Consider the following 19,631-nt stretch of genomic DNA (forward strand, 5'->3'; position numbering starts at 1 on the left):
GGCCCACCTTCAGTATTACATACAGGGCTGGAGGCCTTATTTTAAGAAGGACGTAGAGCTGTTGGAATGAGTACAGAGAAGGGCAACAAGATTAGTGAATGGAACAAAGGGTTGCTCTTATGAAGAAAGACAAGTTTTGCAGAAAAACAGTGTTTGGAGACTAGGCACCTGCGAGGTGATCTGATTGAGATATATGTAGCCTTGAATGGTTTGAGCACGTTCAATGCTGATGGGATTCTTCCTCTTGCTCAGAATAATCACCTGAGAGGGCACAAATTCAAACTGAGGAAAGACAGTTGTAGAATAGATGTGTGGAAGTTTTCCTTTAGCCAGTGGGTAGTTGATTGGTGGAACAGATTTCCATCTTTTGTTGTGGAAGTTGATAGCCTAAATAAATTTAAGGCTGAGTGGACAGGTATTTGGAATGAATGGAAGGGTGAAATCGGAGCTTTTTTTTGCTAATGCTGCATAAGCTTGCTTTCTTGCATCGGGTGCCTCTACTAATGCTAATTTACTAGAAATCCCAGTATGGTGTGTGGTTTATCATCTAACGGTTTTGTAGGATCCTCTTTTTTTTCTTCTTTTATTTATTTATTTATTATTTATTTTATGGAACAGTTACTGGAGATCTGTAACTCAACATGCTTCAGACATCAACTGTGACCATAATGCGTCAGCTATATGAGGACTTATTTTCAACAAGATAGACCACCACCATATTTGTTTCATGATGTCAGTAGTTCCTGACATCATGAAACAAATTTTGAAAAATTTTTTTAACGAAAAGGGTGAACGGGAAGTGGACATTGAAGAGTCCAAATGGATTAACATCTAAGGAAATCTACTTCATCCTCACTAACAGAAGATATATCTTGAATGATGTTACCGTCCTGAACAAGGTAAATGTTGGAAGTGATCACAGAATGGTAAGATGCACACTTGATATAGATGTAAGAAAAGGAAGGAAAAAACTGACTCGAGTAAATAATACAAAGGTCTTTGAGATAACAGAAGAGGTGAAAAAGCAATATATACTGGAACTTAAGAACAAGTTTGAGCTTCTGCAGACTGACTGGGACCAAGATACCGATGAGGAATATTACAACTTTCTGAAAGTGATGAAGCCCAAGAAACATATAGGTAAAAAGAAATCCAAAGAAGAGAAAAAATTTGTCAAGAAACACTTGTCGTGATGAACTGAATATGACAAATGATTGGTTTGGTTTTGGTTTTTTTTTTTTTAGGAGCATTAGCAACTAAGGCCATATTGCTCCAGGATATGCGGTGGTCATTCCCTGACCTTTCCGCATCCTCCGTATTTGGTGGTGACGGGCTCGAACCCCGGTCTAATCAAGAAGCGTGTGCTGCGCACTGCTGCTCCTTCCCACCTGGCTACGGAGGCGCCGTGACAAATGAAGAGCAAGATAAACACTGACAAGGAGAAAATTGAGTATACTGAGTTTTCAAAGCTATTAGAAAGCGACTCAGAGAGGACATAAGATTTAACACAAGAAAAGTAGAACAAGCATTAAGGGGAAAAAAAGAGGACTTAAATCAGCAGCCATGAGCATTAATACACAAAGACAAATCATACTGAAACTGAAGAATAGCGATGGTGTACTTATAAATAGCAGAGAGGGTATAATTCAAATAGCAGAAGACAACTATAGAGAATTATACAAGGAGCGAGGGAATGATGCCAGCAATGGGGAAGATGGATTGCAAATTAGTAACACGTGTGACATACCCGATATCCTTCCTGATGAGGTAGAACATGCATTGAAGAAAATGAAGAATCAGAAAGCCCCGGGGGAAGATGAAGTCAATGTAGAGTTGTTACAATTCGGAGGAAGGGACATGACACAAAAACTGGCAAGACTTCACAAAATGCATTAGAAAAGGTGTGACACCTAAAGAGTGGAATAATGCAATCACAGTTTTGCTGCATAAGAAAGGAGATAAATCAGAAATTGGAAATTATAGACCAATTAGATTGTTATTCCACATCTACAAGTTGTTCACAAGGGTCATTACTAACAGATTAGAAAGAATACTTGATGAGAATCAACCAAAAGAGCAAGCTGGCTTTAGGACAAGATTCTCAACTATGGATCACCTTCATGTAATATCACAGCTAATGGAGAAAGCAAATGAATATAAAACACCATTATGCCTGGCATTTGTGGATTATGAAAAGGCATTTGACTCCAAACAGCAAATGGCAATGTTTTGGGCACTGGAAAGACAAGGCATAGGTACCCCATATATTATGATTTTGAAGAAAATATATGAGAATGCTACCTCCTTTATTAGACTAGACATAGACAGTAGCAAATTTAAAATTGAGAAACGAGTTCGACATGGAGACACAATATCTCCGAAGTTGAGATATTGTGTCTTGATATGAGATATTCCCTTGAGGAAGCTTTCAGAAGATTAGACTGGTCGCACAAAGGAGTCAATGTGAATGGAGAGTACCTAAACCATTTACGATTTGAAGATGACATTGTGGTCATAAGCCACAATCCCAAAATTATTAGAGGAAAATCTTAATCAGTTATGCAAAGTTAGTAAGAATTTTGAACTAAAAATGAATATTGCTAAAACAAAAGTAATGATGAACAAGTATGCCACAAAAAGGGACATAATGATTGAAGGAGCAGTAATTGAAAAGGTGAAGTCATATACTTATCTGGGACAATTATTAGCTGTAATAATGATAAATGGCTGGAAGTCAAGAGAAGAGTAAATTTTGGATGGATATCATTCAGGAAATATAGTCATTTGAGGAGCAATATACCAGAACATTTGAGGAGCAATATACCAGTTTGTCTGAAACGTAAAATAATGAACCAATGTATATTCCCCACCATGACTTATTGAAATGAAACTTGGGCACTCACCAAAAGAATGGAAGAGAAGCTGAGAACTACACAGCGAAAAATGGAACGAATTATATTGGGAATCAGACTGTTAGATGAAAAGTGAAACACATGGATTATGCAGCAAACTCAAGTAAAGGACATTCTTATCAAAACTAAAGAACTAAAATGGTCTTGGGCAGGACACATAGCTCAAAGACATGATGACAGATGGACTAAGAAAATAACAGAATGGTACCCAAGAAGAGCTAGAAGAAAACCTGGAAGACAACGGTGGAGATGGATAGATGAAATTCATGAGTTTGTGGGTAATAAATGGATGGCCATTGCACAAAACAGAAGGAACTGGAAAGTTTCTGAAGAGGCCTTCATCCTGCAATGGATTGAAAATGGCTGATGATGACGATTATGTCAGGAATTATCTTAATGAAACTTTTCCAAAGAGATGGATCGGATGAAGAAGTAGCGTTTGAATACCCTCCATGTTCACGTGACTTAACTTCATTTGACTTTTACTTGTGAGATTACCTAAAAGATGAGTACATGCCACGAAACCTTCAACACTTGGAGAGTTAGGGCAAGCTATTGAATAAAAATGTACAACAATCTCTAGAGAGAGAAACTGATGGATGTTTCTAAAGATATCAGCAGTGCCTGGAAGCCAATAGCAAACAGTTCGAACATTTGAAATGATGTGCCACATATCTAAATTGCTTTATGCAATTAAATTATTAGAGTAGCATTAAATAAATAAACATGGACTTTATTGATCATCAAAGTATGCATACATTTTTTTGAGACACCTGTATACTTCTCAATAGTCTGAATGGGAGCATTGCACCTCATTTTTAACTACTATACCTCCAGACATACTAACATGCTCTTGGCCAGGTGCTATACAATGTGATTCCAACATGATGGCTACCCTGCTAATTGCTACTGTGTGCCAACTATGTTTCCTGAGAAATGGATAGGATCAGCTCTACAGATGAGCCAATCAGATATTTTGATAAAAATCTACTGGATTATTTTAATGTCCTTAATGAATACAGATTGCAAAATAATTTCCATTGCCAACCGATTTAAATGCACTCTACCTGATATCATTGATCACCAATAAACATACCAGGAAGATCAATACACAACAATCTTGATCTGACTCATGACCTCCTCTCTACTGCAAATAGCCAACAGGAATACCTGGCACTAATTAGCCTTTACCAGGAAAAGGCTTTCGACAAAGTAGAGCAGAACTACCTTTTTGAAACCCTGAAAGCCTTCAGATATGAACCCTACATCATCCAAATAATCCATCTGCTACACAAAGAAGCCAAATTCTGCTTGAAACCGAATAAAAAGCTCGAATAAAAACCTTGCCATGCTCCAGAGAGATAAAACAAGGCTGCCCACTCTCTGGGAAACTTTACACATTAGGCATAGAACCATTCCTGAAAAAAATTGCCACCAATCTACAATCTCAATGAATGCTACTTCCAGAGCCTCACCTAAAAATAACCCATTCAGCATATGCAGATGACATCACAATCATTATACACAATGAGAGTGAATATGAAGACATCTAAAGAATATGAAGACATCCAAATATACCAGTTATAGTGTAAATTACAAGTCTCAGAATAATTAATAATCAATAAATTAATTATGGATAGACAGATATGAACAACAATTAATATTATTGATAACAGCATTGGATTTTGTAATAGATAACAGTTAGAAACAAAAGGTACAATACATATTGTTCAAATGTGAACAAAAGTTCTTATGAGGAGAGAGGGGGACAATGGAAAAATTTTCTACCTTGGGAAATGTGAGCACCAGTAGACACAAAGATATATATCATCATCCATAAAAACAAGAGTTCTATTAGCAAGCAAGTTCTTAATTAGCCCCAATAAAGGATTACAAATTAAATTAAAAAAACTTCCCATAATATAATAAAGATTTGATTAGAGCCAAGTTGAATGTAGATAGATGATAATAGATGATCAGGCCATTAAAAAATGTACACAAACTGCATTTACAGCTCTGTGTACTATAAACTTCACAGATAAGCCAGGCGAGGCAGGATACAGTTGATTTATTCTTTAATACATAATGAATGCCATCTGGGCACAATCACCAAGGACATGAAAAGTAAGCACTTCTAACACTGACTTCTCAAAGGCTTTCACAATCCAGCAGAATTAATTGTAATTTAACGATCTCACATCAACAGGATATGTCTTTGAAAAAGAAGAAATTCAAGTTCCAAACTTTAGGTACACATTGTTGATTAATTTGAAGGATCAAACAGAAAGAGAAGCACACTATGATATAACAGCCTACAACTAATATTACACAGTTGGGAACCTGATCTAATCTGTTGACAGTATTTAAATGTAGTTTATTAATAATGTTAAATATATCATGTTTTTGGGTAATAAAATTTCCAAATATTGAAAATGGAGAGCCTATCGTAAAACCCTGCTTTACGATGGACTCTCCGTTCACTGTACATGTGGAAAGCGCCAGTCACTGTGATCACATTTGAGAATTGAATTTTAATTCTATTAAATGGCAATTATAATAAGCAAAAATAGGAGTTATATTATCCACAGGCTATAAAATAAAAGTAAAGATATGAAGCACAAATTTATGCTTTATTGCCTTGCCAATTAACAAAATAATAAATAGTACGTTAAAATCAGAAGAATATTTTCCACAGGTTAGCAAAATAAAAATAAATTTTCGCTTACATATTTAGCTTAATTACAATTGTAATATGTACATGCTAACTAAATGATATTTCTGTTTACTGACATATTTTTTGTTGTAAAATTTAAAACAGTAAAAAAGATAAGCAATCGATAACAAAGAGCACGGCACACATCATTCAATAGTGAATCTTAAGCATAGTCCCATTGCTTCATGCAAAATAATTGCCTTAGTTTATACTATTACACACCATCAGGCATCTCTCATGCTGTCCACTTATACTTCATAACTGGGTTGTCACTATTGCAACAACAGGGTACCTGCTCACCCACTGATGAGTAAGCCAACAGGCTCCAAAACGGTGCTGTCTGGGTGGCTGTATCAACAGAGAATAAATAACATTAGTCTTCTCCACTGGTGAAGCATTACTTATTCAAAGCAGTCCGTTCAATTTGTTGTGAAGGTTGATTCATAATGATATACAATTAAAACGATGCCAATTATCGACTTGAACAGTTCACTACAAACAAAACATGGTGCAAAATCACTGACTATTCAATAGTACAATTTCCAATATAAAAATTACCTTTTAGATAGATAAATAGCTTACTTATACAGTGAAATTTTCAACTTCCAAAGGTCTTGAAATGAATTACAAAATAACAATTTGTTATTGGTTTCAACATTATGAAATTTTCATGATACAATGGTGTCACTGGAACGGATTAATATCATAAAGCAGGGGTTCACTGTACATTAGCATCAGTTGAGGCATATGATGCAAGAAAGCAAGCTTATATAGCATCAGCCAAAAAAAAAAAAAAAAACCATTAGGATTTAGGACAAAGGCTGGCTTTTTTTCCTTTGTCCTTCTTCCATATAATTGCAATTTCAGCACCTTCTAAATTATACCTCACCCGGATGCAGCTGTTCCTGAAGAAAACCCCAGTTAAGAGAATTCTTCTGCCTTAAAATAAAATATATAATATTTCTAAAATTTAACATTCCTCTAAAATTTCCAAAAATAGCTAACCTACCCTTTTCAAAAAAAATCCACAAAGTTAATTTTAAATTCATAATGAGATCACAGATCCTCTACAAGGAAAAATTACAATAAATTATTAGCATTTGTCCGATTTTACAAAAATTAGTGGGTCTCGACTACTCAAGTTGTCTGTCCAAATGTCTAATAAAGTTGAGACTTTAGGCCCTCCACATATTTTTTTTACTCTATATCTTATAGTCCTAGTCACGCTTGTTATTTTATTTTTTAATTTAGCTAGATATTTTGTAGGTTACTACCTAATACACACAGAACCTTTGTATTATTCAAATCTTGCAGCATTCTTATAGAGTGAGTGGTAGGGGAATTCAAATTTTTTAATTGTGTTAAATAGGTAGCTCTAAGTTCAAATCAATTAGGATGGCATTAGTTGGATAATTTTGTTATAATTAAATTATAATTCCCCATCACTTGTTGGGCATATATTTTTGCATTTAGCTAAGGATATAACAAATGTAACATTGTGATAATTTGTCCCGAATTTGACAGCGTAAGGTATAAACTAAAACTAGATAGAGCTGCATATCACTGCATTTAGGAATCTATTAGCTTAGTGTAGTATTGTTAATTAATCAATTAAATTTATAAACCTTATTAATTTTCATTGTTAATCAATTAAGTTGTATTTAAATGGAAATTGTGCCCCAGACTAGAGCAGCAAAACAATGGGCACAAAGTAGCAGTAGTACAGTGGCTCAGGGGAGAACTGAAGGGAGCAATTCTCCAACAGATCACAGCCTAAAAAAATGTGCAAATTGTGAAATGTTTGCAGACATTTCTGAAACAGGGCATGATCTAGCCAAGGAGGATGTCTTTGTGTGTGTTAGGCACAGAGAGTGTCAAGATAACAGAGTTTCAAGAGTAGGATATATGCCCTTGAACGAATTAAATTGGGACCCATCAAGCTCTCAGCTGCCTAAATTAATGCCAGAACTCACTCTTGTGTTTCAGGCAACCCAGTAGCAATCTTTAAGGCAGAATGCACTGGTTCCACAGGAACTAGTTATTGTCGGTAACTCGGTCAGGGAGACAGGAAATACATTGTGCAAAAAGGATAGGGGAAATAGGACCAGAGTATGTCTGCCAGGGGAAAAAGTTGATGATGTTGTAGAGCAAATATCATCTTTTAAGGATGCAAAAGTGCCAACGTGTACTATTGGACACATTAGCACTAATGACAATAAGAGTAGATCTGCAGATTTACTTAACAAGTACAGGTCAATATTCGAAAAAAAGTCATGAGTTAGGGTTAAATTGGAAGTGTCTGCAATATTGCCCAGACACGATAGGAGGGAGTATATGATGAGAGCCTTGTCAATTAATTCAGCCCTAGAGAGACAGTGCAAGGGGTAGAATTTTTCTCAGCATGGTCTGTGCTTGTTAGCAGGAGACACTGCTTCTACAGGGATGGGATATACTTAAATAGAAAGGGTGCAAGAATATTTGCTGATGCTATGGAGGCAGTGTTAGGTGGGTGGAAAACTGCTAGCTTGTGGGGGAGGATTCATAGATCAACAGTAGCCGCAATCATATAAAAGTGATTCTTGCACAGCTTCTAATCAGAAAAAGCAGCAGTTCGGAAAGCGAGGGATTTATGGAGCAAGTAAATACATGGGCTGTGTTAGGTAACTAAGAGCAAGAACATGTGCAGGTATACTTGAATGTACCAATACTAGGAGTATAGTAAATAAATTTGATGTACTGGTCAAGACATCAAAGGCAAATACTGTTGAGATATCAAAGAAGTGCTTTCACACAGATATAAGCAATGCAGAATTGGAAATTTTCACTATATAACTAAGCTATTTAACTCTCAAAAAAGGTTATTTTTCTAATGGAAACTATAGTTTTATATAAATTTACATCAAATAAGCACAACACAAAAATCACTTTTAACTAAAGGATGCAAAAACAAAACATGTGGCCAACACATTTACAAATGTTACTATTGGCTAAGAGCAAGGGCTACGTGGTCCGGCCATAGAATGCACCACACTTTCATCATTATCATATGTTCCATTATAACAATCAATTTTGAATTGATTGTTATAATGGAACATATGCTAAAGCACATTTCTGGAGGTCACAACCATAAAACAATTTGCACTTTCCAGTTTATTGCACTTTTCCGTTGGTGAAATATATTATAAATGGGCAGAAAACTCGATCTTATTGCATTTGCGATAATACCGATAACTGGAATTGTGTGGGTTTTTACATTATTATGATGAAATGTGTTTCCCTTTCTGAAATCTTCAATCATATAAAAAACATAAATAAATTTTTAGAATCTTCTCTTCATTCCTATTTACTTATTAAAATGATGATGGGAAAGCAACCAATGGAAAATGCAAGTCGTGGTAGTGCTAGGAAACAAAACAAATTTTTTTTAGAAATGAAGATGAAAATGAATGAGAAGTGCAAAGCAGGACAAAGTTTAATTGCATGGGAATTAGGTCTTGCTGCTTAAACAGTGAATACTATTTTAAAGGAGTGTGTGTGTATAAAAGAACAAGTTAAAGGATCAATGAATTTAAGATCAATGATCACAAAACAGTGTTCACGTGCTATATTGAAGATGGAAAAGCTATTAATAATATGGATGGAAAACCACATTCAGAAGCAAGTGCCCCTGAATTTAATGGCCATTCAAGCAAAAGCAAGAAGTATTTATGAAGATATTAAGGATAAGTATGGTGAACCCCAAGCCAATTTCGTGGCAAGCAGCAGGTGGTTTAACATGTTCAAGCATTGCACTGGTATCCACAAATGTTAAAGTAAAATGTTTGTAATTGCACACTTTTGGGAGTACACTTTTGAAATTTTTCCTGCTCATGAGATAATTAAATATATAATTCTATTTACATGTTTATCAGGCATTTCTTTTTTGCTTCAATCAAATTCTGTGCACATAGTTGTGAGTGCTGAGCTAAAATTCAACTTATATAGAGTTTCATGGAACGCACCCCTTACATGTCAGGGAATGACTGTACTTAAAGATTTTGATGACACTGCCAACAACAAGTTCTAAATAGAAAGCATTCAAGGAATTAACCTTGAAAGCTACTAGGCTTTTCATGCCAACTAAGAAATACTGTTCACGTTTTAGGCCTAAATGGATGTCAGATGATCTAATGACACCTGTGGCAGAGAAGAAAAATGCATGGAATGCATATAAATTATCAGGCAACATAGAAGCCTATGGTAATAAGCTAGTCTGTAATCAACTCACAAAGGAGATTAGGCAAGAGAAGGCAGCTTATAAGAAATCTTTGGCAAAGGATGCAAAGAAAAACAGCAAACACTTCTTTACTTATGTAAACTCTAGAAAGAAGAGCATGAATCAGATTGGTCCACTTGATATTGATGGTTCGACTGTTGATGATCCTGCGCAGATAGTGGACAAACTGAATGAGTATTCTGCATCTACATTCACACATGAGGAATTCTGTAGGGAAGTGGAGGCCAGATGCTTATCAAACTCTAACAGGGAGCTAAATAATTTTTTAATAACTGACAGCAACGTGCAAGAGAAATTGTTGAAGTTAAATGTAAGTAAGACACCTGGGGTGGAAGGGATCTGTCCAGTTATATTAAAGGGGGCATCAAAGGAAGTAAACAAGCATGTAGCCATAATTATGAAAGCATCCTTGGACTCAGAGGAGTTCCTCAAGGAATGGAGATGTACAGATGTATCCCCAATTAACAGGGGGACAAAGGGTGACACGAGTAATTACAGACCTGTTAGTTTAACTTCTGTTCAGGGAAAATAACGGAGTCACCAGATAAAGAAGCATTGCAGGATCATCTAGACAAGACTGACTAAGTTCTAGTTGAGACAGAGCATGGGTCTGTTAAAGGGAAGTCTTGTTTGACCAATTTGATTGGATACTATATGATGTGATCACAGAGGAACTGGATGTAAAAAATAATTTTAATATCATATACTTGGATTTCAAGAAAGCTTTTGATGCTGTTGCACATTGAAAACTACTGTACAAATTGAAGCAGTACGGCATTAAGGGCAAGTTGCTACAATGGTAAAGGATGGTAGAGTGACAGAAGACAGACAGTGGTAATCAATGGACACTGTTCTTCATGAACTAATGTTATTAGTGTCCCTCGGGGTTCAGTGTTGGGGCCATTGTTGTTTTGTTTATTTATCAATGATACTGATGAAGGTATATGTTGCAGCAGCATACTGTCATTGTTAATGACAGTATGCTACTGCAACAGGATCTAGAAAGGTTGTTGTTGTTGTTATTTGGTTTTTAGGAGCATTAGCAACTAAGGCTGTATTGCACCGGGGATATGCGATGGTCATTCCCTGACCTTTCCGCATCCTCCGTATTTGGTGGCTCACAGGCTCGAACCCCAGTTTAATCAAGAAGCATGTGCTACGCACTGCTGCTCCTGGCCACCTGGCTACGGAGGCGCCGATCTAGAAAGGTTGGGCAGATGGGCTGAGAGGTGGCAACTAAAGTTTGACAAATGCAAAATATTAACATATGGGTAGCAAGGTAACGTACGAACTGTGCAGTACTACACTCAAGGTGGTAGAAAATGAAAAAGATCTGGGGAGTAATTGTGCAGTCAGATATGAAGTTTTTTGCCAGAGAGGTCACGGAGTTCTTGTCAATGATATACAGGAATTTTGCTAGCAGAGATAAGGAGATGATTAGCTTGTTGTATAAGGCAATGGTCAGGCCATACCTTGAGTTCTGTGTAAAGGTCTGGGGGCCTCATTTTAGGAAAGATGTTGAGCTACTAGAACGAGTACAGAGAAAGGAAACACAATTGTTGAGAGGAAACAAAGGAGTGCTCTTACAAAGAAAGGCTTAACTTCTGCAATATGCAGCATCTGGAGACTAGACACCTGTTAGACCGTCTGATTGAGGTGTATCATTCAAGCTCAAACCTGCTCAATGCTGATGGGAATCTTCCTCTTGTTCAGATTATGAAACTGAGAGAGCACAAGTTCAAACTGAGGAAATTCAGTTGAATTTTGAATAGATGAATTTGACTCAATTTGAATTTTGAATAGATGCACAGAAATTTGCCTTTAGCCAGTGGGTGGTTGATTGCCGGAACACAACAAGCTTTCATCTGTTGTTGATTCTAACAACAGATGGAAGTTTGTCGTGAAAGTTGATAGCTTAAATAAATTCAAGGAAGAACTGGACAAACGTTTGGAGTGAATGGATGGGTGAAATGGAAAGTGATTTTTTTTTGCCAATACTGTATAACCTTGCTTTCTAGCAGTATATGCCTGTATTAATGCTAAAAGTCAATCAATGATCCCTCACTTACAAACTCACTCTGCTTCATATCAGAAGGGTGTTCCATTTCCTGCAAGCCCTTACTACAGTTACATCCATAAAGAATGTTTTTTTTTTTTTTTTTTAATAATAGCTCATTTAATTCTACTTCCTTCTTCTAAACCAGTCTGAATATAAGTTTACTAGTCCATGAGATAGAACTAAATTATGCTATAGTAATGCTACCATGCTCCTTGCTGTCTGTCACACGTTCAGCCTACAATCTTACAACTTACTTCGAAGTTGTAAGCTAGTACTGTAACTATAAATCTGTTCATTAATCTAATAATATAAATCTGCTCAATAATTATCAAAAAAATTACAGTTTCTCTTTCAACATCAGGTTTGTAATTCATTATTAGCTTTCATATTTTCCTTATATAAACATTTGAAACATTTTGTGAAGTCCTTTTTTAATTCTTTGATACCGTTATATTTATACTTTTGTTGCATAAAAATTTGCATAATAAAGGATTCCACTTCAATCAATAACAAATTAATTCAAAAAAGGCATGTGGGAATAAATAAAATGTAGGTAGCTGATTCCAATTGCATTAAGAAAATAATTTAATTTTCCAATTTAAACTAGCTATCCATGTCAAACAGTGATAGACACTGTTTAGAAAAATTACTATCATTACTTCATTTGCTTTTGGAAATTGTAACTATATTGGAACTAAACCTCTAACTATTACACAATTTATTCATAAAGCAGCTAATCTTACAGAATTACAAAAAAAAAAAAAAAAAAAAAACTTACTTTCATAAAAACTTTTTGCACTAATACAAGATGATTTAGTAAGTCTGTTGTCAGACTGTGTTCAAATGAACCAATTTCAGCCAATGCACTCAGATAGCTTCCTTGACACAACACCACACCATCAGTAAAAGATTCAATCTTATTTGTTGTAGTTGCTGGATCTTGAATGTATTCAGCAGAAATATGAACCGGAGGAAGATCAACACTTGCTGATGATGGAAGGTTACTTTCAGAAGGTGGGACCTGTAGAATGATTAAACATTTTTGATACAACTGTAATAAGTGGCATCTCTCCCTTATTACAATTATTGCTAATAGTTTATTTGTTAAGAAAGGAACTGATTAATAAACTTTGAGAATGAACTTAATGAGCTGTTGATTAATATTATTTATACTATGACTCACTCACCCACCCGAGTACTATTTCCCCTTCTTGCATTTTTTAAAAATCTACTTGTATTTGTATTATATCTGTGTTGATTTACTTAGAAGTATTGATAAATATAATCAATTTTATGTTTATGTTTCAACTGAATCACTTTACTTGAGTTTACCTAAGCACGTGCTTCATTTTTCATGCAACATAATTGAAAAACATGACTGTATTTGCTGCTTGCTAGCATTAGACAAGCCTTATATCTGCCACTGTACTATTGCTAGTGATATATATCACAACATGGCAGATAACAAATAAACAGAACAACGAAGAGATAAAAAAAATTAGGAAATAGAATTTTTTTAATAGTGTTGCACACTTACATTCTTAATGAAATTAGATATTTTTCAGATGGAAAATTTTAAAAAAATTAAATGAAACCTGCAAACTTTATAAACACTTTTTCAAACTTAAATAAGATTATTCAGAAAGTTTTAAGTTTTGCTAAATTCAATTATGAGGATATGCCAGCAAGAAAGCAAGAAATTTTTTTTTTTTCAGGATTCCTAACAATAAGCACTGGATATACAAATGCCAACAGATGTTTTTCATTGATAAATGCACAGCAGTATTTCCCAGCATAAATAAAGTTGTTTATATATGAAAATGGGAAAGTTGCCAAGCTTTTGAAGATTTATACAGGTAAGATAATAATATTATTATTAATTTTTTTATTATTTATTAGGTAACATAATAATAAAAAGATTTTCTGAATAGAGTGAAATTTAAAGTAGTCAAACCTTGATATAACATCCCCTATATAGCACCACCCCATAAAGTGCCAACAAATACTTCTGAACTAATCTTCCCATTAAATATTAATAGGGAAATCCCTCCATGAAGTGCCATCCCTACAAGACAACATACACCATATCTGTGAATTACTAAATATACAATTTTTCATTGCAAATGAACCTGATTTAATGCCAAACCAGCGTACCAGACCCATTTGTCTTTTTATTTATGGAATATAGTCATTAAGTGATATTTTTCAAACCATCACGAAAACCATTTTTTGCCCTATAAATAAGAAAATGGACTCGGAATTCCCCACCACTCATTTTCCCTTGTGCTTTCTCATACCATGAGATCAGCGATTCTAATATAAAATAAAGAATGCTTTACGTTCGTGCCTCAAATGACTTCCTGCATTCATTACAGCTTTAAACAGGTATTTTTGAACATTATTATTAAATGTATTTTAGTATTATTACTATTAAATATCAAGTTTACAAAGTAACTTTTTCTCTATTTTTATTAATGTTAATACACAAGTTGTTGTTGTTATGGGCGTTTAATGGCGCATAAGCTACTATGGCTATAATGCGCCTATTCATTTTTTTTTATAGGGAAATCAAAAAATTTTTATAAAATCAGAAAAGATTAAAAAGTCCAATCTGCTTCAGAAAGTTGAAAAATTCGAAAATATTTGCCTTGTCACCAATGAGATTCTCTAAAGTTATTGGTTTATTAAGATTTACCAGTGATAGCAGGGTTGATGCTCTGTCTTGTCTATAGTAGGGGCAGTCAATGAGTATGTGTTTAACAGTCAGATTTATATAATCTATGGTTATTGATTATATAAATTATTATATAATTTATATAATCAATGTGGACACTGTGGTGGATCGTCTCCTCTAAGTAAATAAAGATGGGTTAGATGGGTATGACCTATTCTTGCCCTTGATAAGACTACTTCTTCTAGTCTTGATGTACAGATACTGGAGCGCCAATTTTTTGGATTGTGTTTAAATTGAAAGAATTTATTATTTGTTTGAGAGTGCCAGATTTTTGTCCATTCTGACAAGCATGCAGCTTGAATAGCTAATGCAAAGTCTGATGGCGGAACAGGGGTATTAGTTAAGTCTAAGCTAGTTGGATTTTTTGCGGCTTTATCAGCCAGTTCATTGCCCAAAATACCAGAATGTGCTGGAATCCAACAGAAGATGACCTGTTGGTGGCGTTCTTCAATTTTTAGTAATATGCTTCGTATTTCTTCTATAACAGGGTGAACTTTATCTGAGAAATTACATAAAGCCATGATTGAACTAAGCGAATCGGTGTAAATAACTGATTTTAAAGATCGATCAGCACAGAGATTTTGTAAGGCCAGTTTAATTGCATATATTTCAGCTGAAAAGATACTGAATTCAGATGGAAGGGATACTGAAATAACGGTATTCGGAAACACTGCAGCTGCTCCAACGTTTGAATGTGATTTAGAGCCATCTGTATAAATTGGGGAAAAATCACTATATCTTTGAGTGTGAACTGCAAGAAGTTGTATGATATTAGATGCTTGTAAAATGTCTTTTTCCCCATTGGCAGATATAAGTGTCACAAGTCACTAGAGGAAGAGAAGCCCATGGTGGTTGACAGCAGGTTGCTACCTGTTGTACGGAATGAACGGAAAGATTCCAAACTTCCATCAGTTCAAGGAGACGAAGACCAGCTGGCTTTACTATGCTAGGTTTATTTCTGAAGAGGTTTTCTAGTGGTGGATTGAACAAGTATGACTGAATCGGATGCGAGGCACAGCTTTGTATCTTAACGGCATACTTTAGTAACGGTGTTTTTCTACGTAACAATAATGGGGGCTCATGAGCATCAATATAGAGACTATGTTTGGGCGACGTTCTAAAAGCACCAAGTGCAATCCTCAAAGCACTATGTTGAATGGGATCAAGCCAGCGTAATGCGCTCATTCTGGCAGAATCATAGATGGGAGCTCCATAATCAAGGCGGGATCTGATTAATGACCTGTATAGCCGAAGCAGAGAAGTACGATCTGCACCCCGTGTTTGGGCGGATAAAGCTTTGAGAATGTTTAACTTTTTTAGAGAGCAAGTACGTACATTTTTAATATGGTCTATAAAATTTAACTTGTTAGCAAGGGTTAATCCTATAAATCTGATATTATTAGTGACCAGGATGGAGACATTAGAAATCTGAAGTTCGGGATCTGGATGAAGTTTGCGCTGCCTACAAAAATGAATTGCAACTGTTTTCTGCTGCGAGAACCGATAGCCATTGATGCTAGCCCACTGTTGTATTTTATTTAGTGATATCTGAAGCTGCCGTTCAATAGACCTCATAGCCGACCGGGCTAGCCGAGTAGGTAAAGCACCTACCCGGCAACCCAAAGGTCGCGGGTTCGATTCCTGCCTCGGGCTTGGATCAAAGTACTGCAAAAACCTTGGGAGATGCAATATGGCCACAGAAGCCGATGCGCCAACAACTATCAAAAAAAAAAAAAAAAAAATAGACCTCATATTTTGAGAATGGCAGGAGATGGAGAGGTCATCTGCATAAAGATAAGTTTCGACTGAATTTGGAAGCTGTCTTGTAATAGAATCTATTCTAAGAGCAAACAGAGTGGCACTCAGTACTGATCCTTGTGGAACACCTTCCTGCATGAATGTTGTAGAGAGAGCATGTTGGTACTGAACTTGAAACGATCTAGTACATAGGAAGTTTTGAATAAATATAGGAAGGTTGCCCCGCAGACCAAGGGCGTATAGATCACCAAGTGTGCCATGCCGCCAGGTGGTGTCAAAAGCCTTCTCTATATCTATTGAAACCATTACAAGATGTTCATGTTTAATGAAGGCATTTCGAATGGCGAATTCAGCCTTGACCATAAGATCTAAGCACGACCTATTTTTACGAAAGCCATATTGACTATGGCTCATTAGATGTTCTGACTCAATGATCCAGACGAGTCTTCTGTGGACAATCTTTTCTAGGATTTTGCTGAGGCAGCTTGAGAGAGATATCGGTCTATAGCTATGGGGGTTGGTTGGATCTTTCCCAGGCTTTAGAAGTGCCAAAACAGTAGAGTGATGCCAGGAAGCTGGAAAAACATTTTCTGAAAATATACGATTGTAAAAAACCAGCAGCAAGCGCAAAGCTTTGTCATCAAGATGTTGTAGCACTACATAATAAATCCCATCTGGCCCTGCAGCACCATTGTGGGCTGTTCTAATAGCATGCAAAAGTTCAGAGTATCGCAGAGGTTTGTTATATGAAAGAAGGCGGGCAGTGTGAAAGTTTATAGAATGCTTTTCTTTGGTGTTTTTAATTCGTTTGAATGATGTAGAAAAGGCTGATGCTGCTGAGATTTCAGCAAACGTACTGCCCAAAGCATTAGCAATATCTAAGGGACTGGATAGATCTTGTCCTTTCCAGGAGAGAATTGGAGAAGGTATAGTAGGAAACTTACCAGATAACTGTCTAATTTTTTTTCCATATAGTTTTCTGATCAGTGTTTCTGTTAAAGGTTGATGCAAAACGGGTCCAGGATTCTTTCTTGGCTTGCCTTTGTACAAATCATGCTTTTGCTCTTAGTTTCTTATAGTTAATGAGATTGGTTGTGGTTGGACATCGCCGAAATAAATTCCAGGCTTTAATTTTTGCTTTCTTTGCTTTTGTACATTCCTCATTCCACCAGTAATTATAATGCTTGCGACCAGGGGGATTTGATAATGGTATTATCTCCTTGGCCACTTTTAGAAGATGTGACGTGATGTAGTCTGTCACATTATCAATATTCTGGAGCTGGATTTTTTCCTCATCAAGAGAGATTGATGTCCGAAATTTTGCCCAGTCTGCCCGAACAAATTTCCATTTCCTGCGGGGTTTGTTTGAAGGAGTCTTTGATATTAAAAAATTGCATATGATTGGAAAGTGATCACTGCCCATAGGATCATTTGAAACATGCCACTCTATGCTTGGGACCAGGACTGGAGAACAAATTGAGAGATCTATTGCTGAGGTGTGTCCAGTTGGGAGTTGTATGTGAGTGTGTGCACCAGTATTGAGTATGGTAAAATTTTGCGACTCTAGAAAGCTTTCAATTAGTCGACCCCGTCTATCTAGTTTAGGATCGCCCCCATAAGGGGTGGTGCCTGTTAAAATCTCCTAATATACAGAGGGGTGGAGGTATCTGTATGAAGAGATCTTCAAGGTCTTTTAAGGAGTAAGTATGGTTTGGTGGTAGGTAAATTGAGACAATTGTCATTGAAATACAGTGAGTTATATGAACAGCGATAGCTTCTATTTCAGTTTGAAGTGGAATATGTTTAGTTGGGATATTTGAATTTATTAGGATTGCTACATCACCATGGGCAGCATTTGTTCTATTACGATCTCTTCGATAAAGGCAATAATTCTTTATCGAAGGAGAAATTTGTAAGGTTAGGTAAGTTTCCTGAAGACAAAGAGCAATTGGAGAATACCGGTTAATTAAAGCATGGATGTCATCTGTGTTGCAACGAAAGCCTCTGCAGTTCCATTGTAAAACACAGGCCATTATTTATGTTTAGTTGATGGAGCTATATCTGACTGCTTTTTGAGGGTGGATGGCTTATTTCGTTCCAATTTTGATTTGTCTTTTTTGAAAACTGGTCGACCAGTATCCATTTCTTCTTCAGCGTAGATTTCTAAAATTGGTTCTTCATGTATAGTTGTCCCATCTGTATCCATGATTATGTCCTGGGTATTTTTCTTTGATTTTGAGTTTGTAATATCGGATGTATTAGCACATATCTGAGGAGGAGATGCAGCTGGTATTGTCAGAGGAGTGTTATTTGCCTGGTCTGAGAGTTTGGGTTGTTGTTTATGCACACTTGGTTGTTGCTCAGAGAGAGGACAGTTCTAGCCCAATCAGAAATTGACTTGGTAATGGGAACTGTGACATCTGTTTGAGTGGAGACTGTTTGGAATTTTTTTACTACATTAGCATAGGTACTATTTTTGTTTATAGTAGGTGAAACTAGTTTTCTTGCTTCTTGGTAGCTGACTTTGTTTTCGACCTTGTATTGTACTATTTTTTTTTTCAGTTTTCCATTTTTCACAAATTTTGGAATATGCCGGGTGGTCACCATTGCAGTTCGCGCACGTCATTTTTGCAGCAGAACACTCACTCTGATTGTGATCTGAGGACCCGCAATTTGGGCAGACAGAAACTCCCCTGCATACAGTTTGCGAATGGCCAAATTTTTGGCACTTAAAGCACCGGACTGGGTTCGGGATGTAAGGTCTTACCTGACACCTAAGGTAACCAGCTTTTATAGTGGTAGGCAAGTTCGGTGTTTTAAATGTGAGTATCACTGTCCGAGTAGGGACAGACTCTCCATCTTTTTTGATGACGATTCTTTTTGCGTGTGTCACATTTTGATCTTGTAGTTCCTGGACAAGTTCATCCTCCGATACGTTTAAAAGATCCCACTCTGATATTACCCCTTTAGAGGAGTTTAAGGTGGCATGTGGGGTAACCTTCGTGGGAATTCCACCAAAGGTAGATACTTTTAACAGTCTCTCAGTGTGTCTACGTTCGGTCATTTCAATTAATAAGTCTCCGGATCTCAGTCGCCTAACCATTTTTGGAGGGCCAGCCACATTTTCAAGACATTTTTGTATCAAAAATGGGGAAAGCTTACTCAATGGTTGGTCTGTG

The 19,631-nt window shown here is 36.2% G+C and overlaps 1 protein-coding gene across 1 annotated transcript in view; it reads right to left on the reverse strand.

Annotated features, from left to right (window-relative positions):
• tweek (transmembrane protein KIAA1109 homolog tweek) overlaps positions 1–19,631 on the reverse strand; it is an 806,203-nt gene that overhangs the window by 427,523 nt on the left and 359,049 nt on the right. Inside the window, 1 exon segment of the mRNA XM_090388226.1 lies at positions 12,739–12,981. Coding sequence (XP_090244352.1) covers positions 12,739–12,981 — 243 coding nt within the window.

Source organism: Mastigoproctus giganteus, chromosome 2 (assembly GCF_048544385.1).
Source record: "Mastigoproctus giganteus isolate SK-2022 chromosome 2, ASM4854438v1, whole genome shotgun sequence".
Lineage (NCBI taxonomy): Eukaryota > Metazoa > Arthropoda > Arachnida > Uropygi > Thelyphonidae > Mastigoproctus > Mastigoproctus giganteus.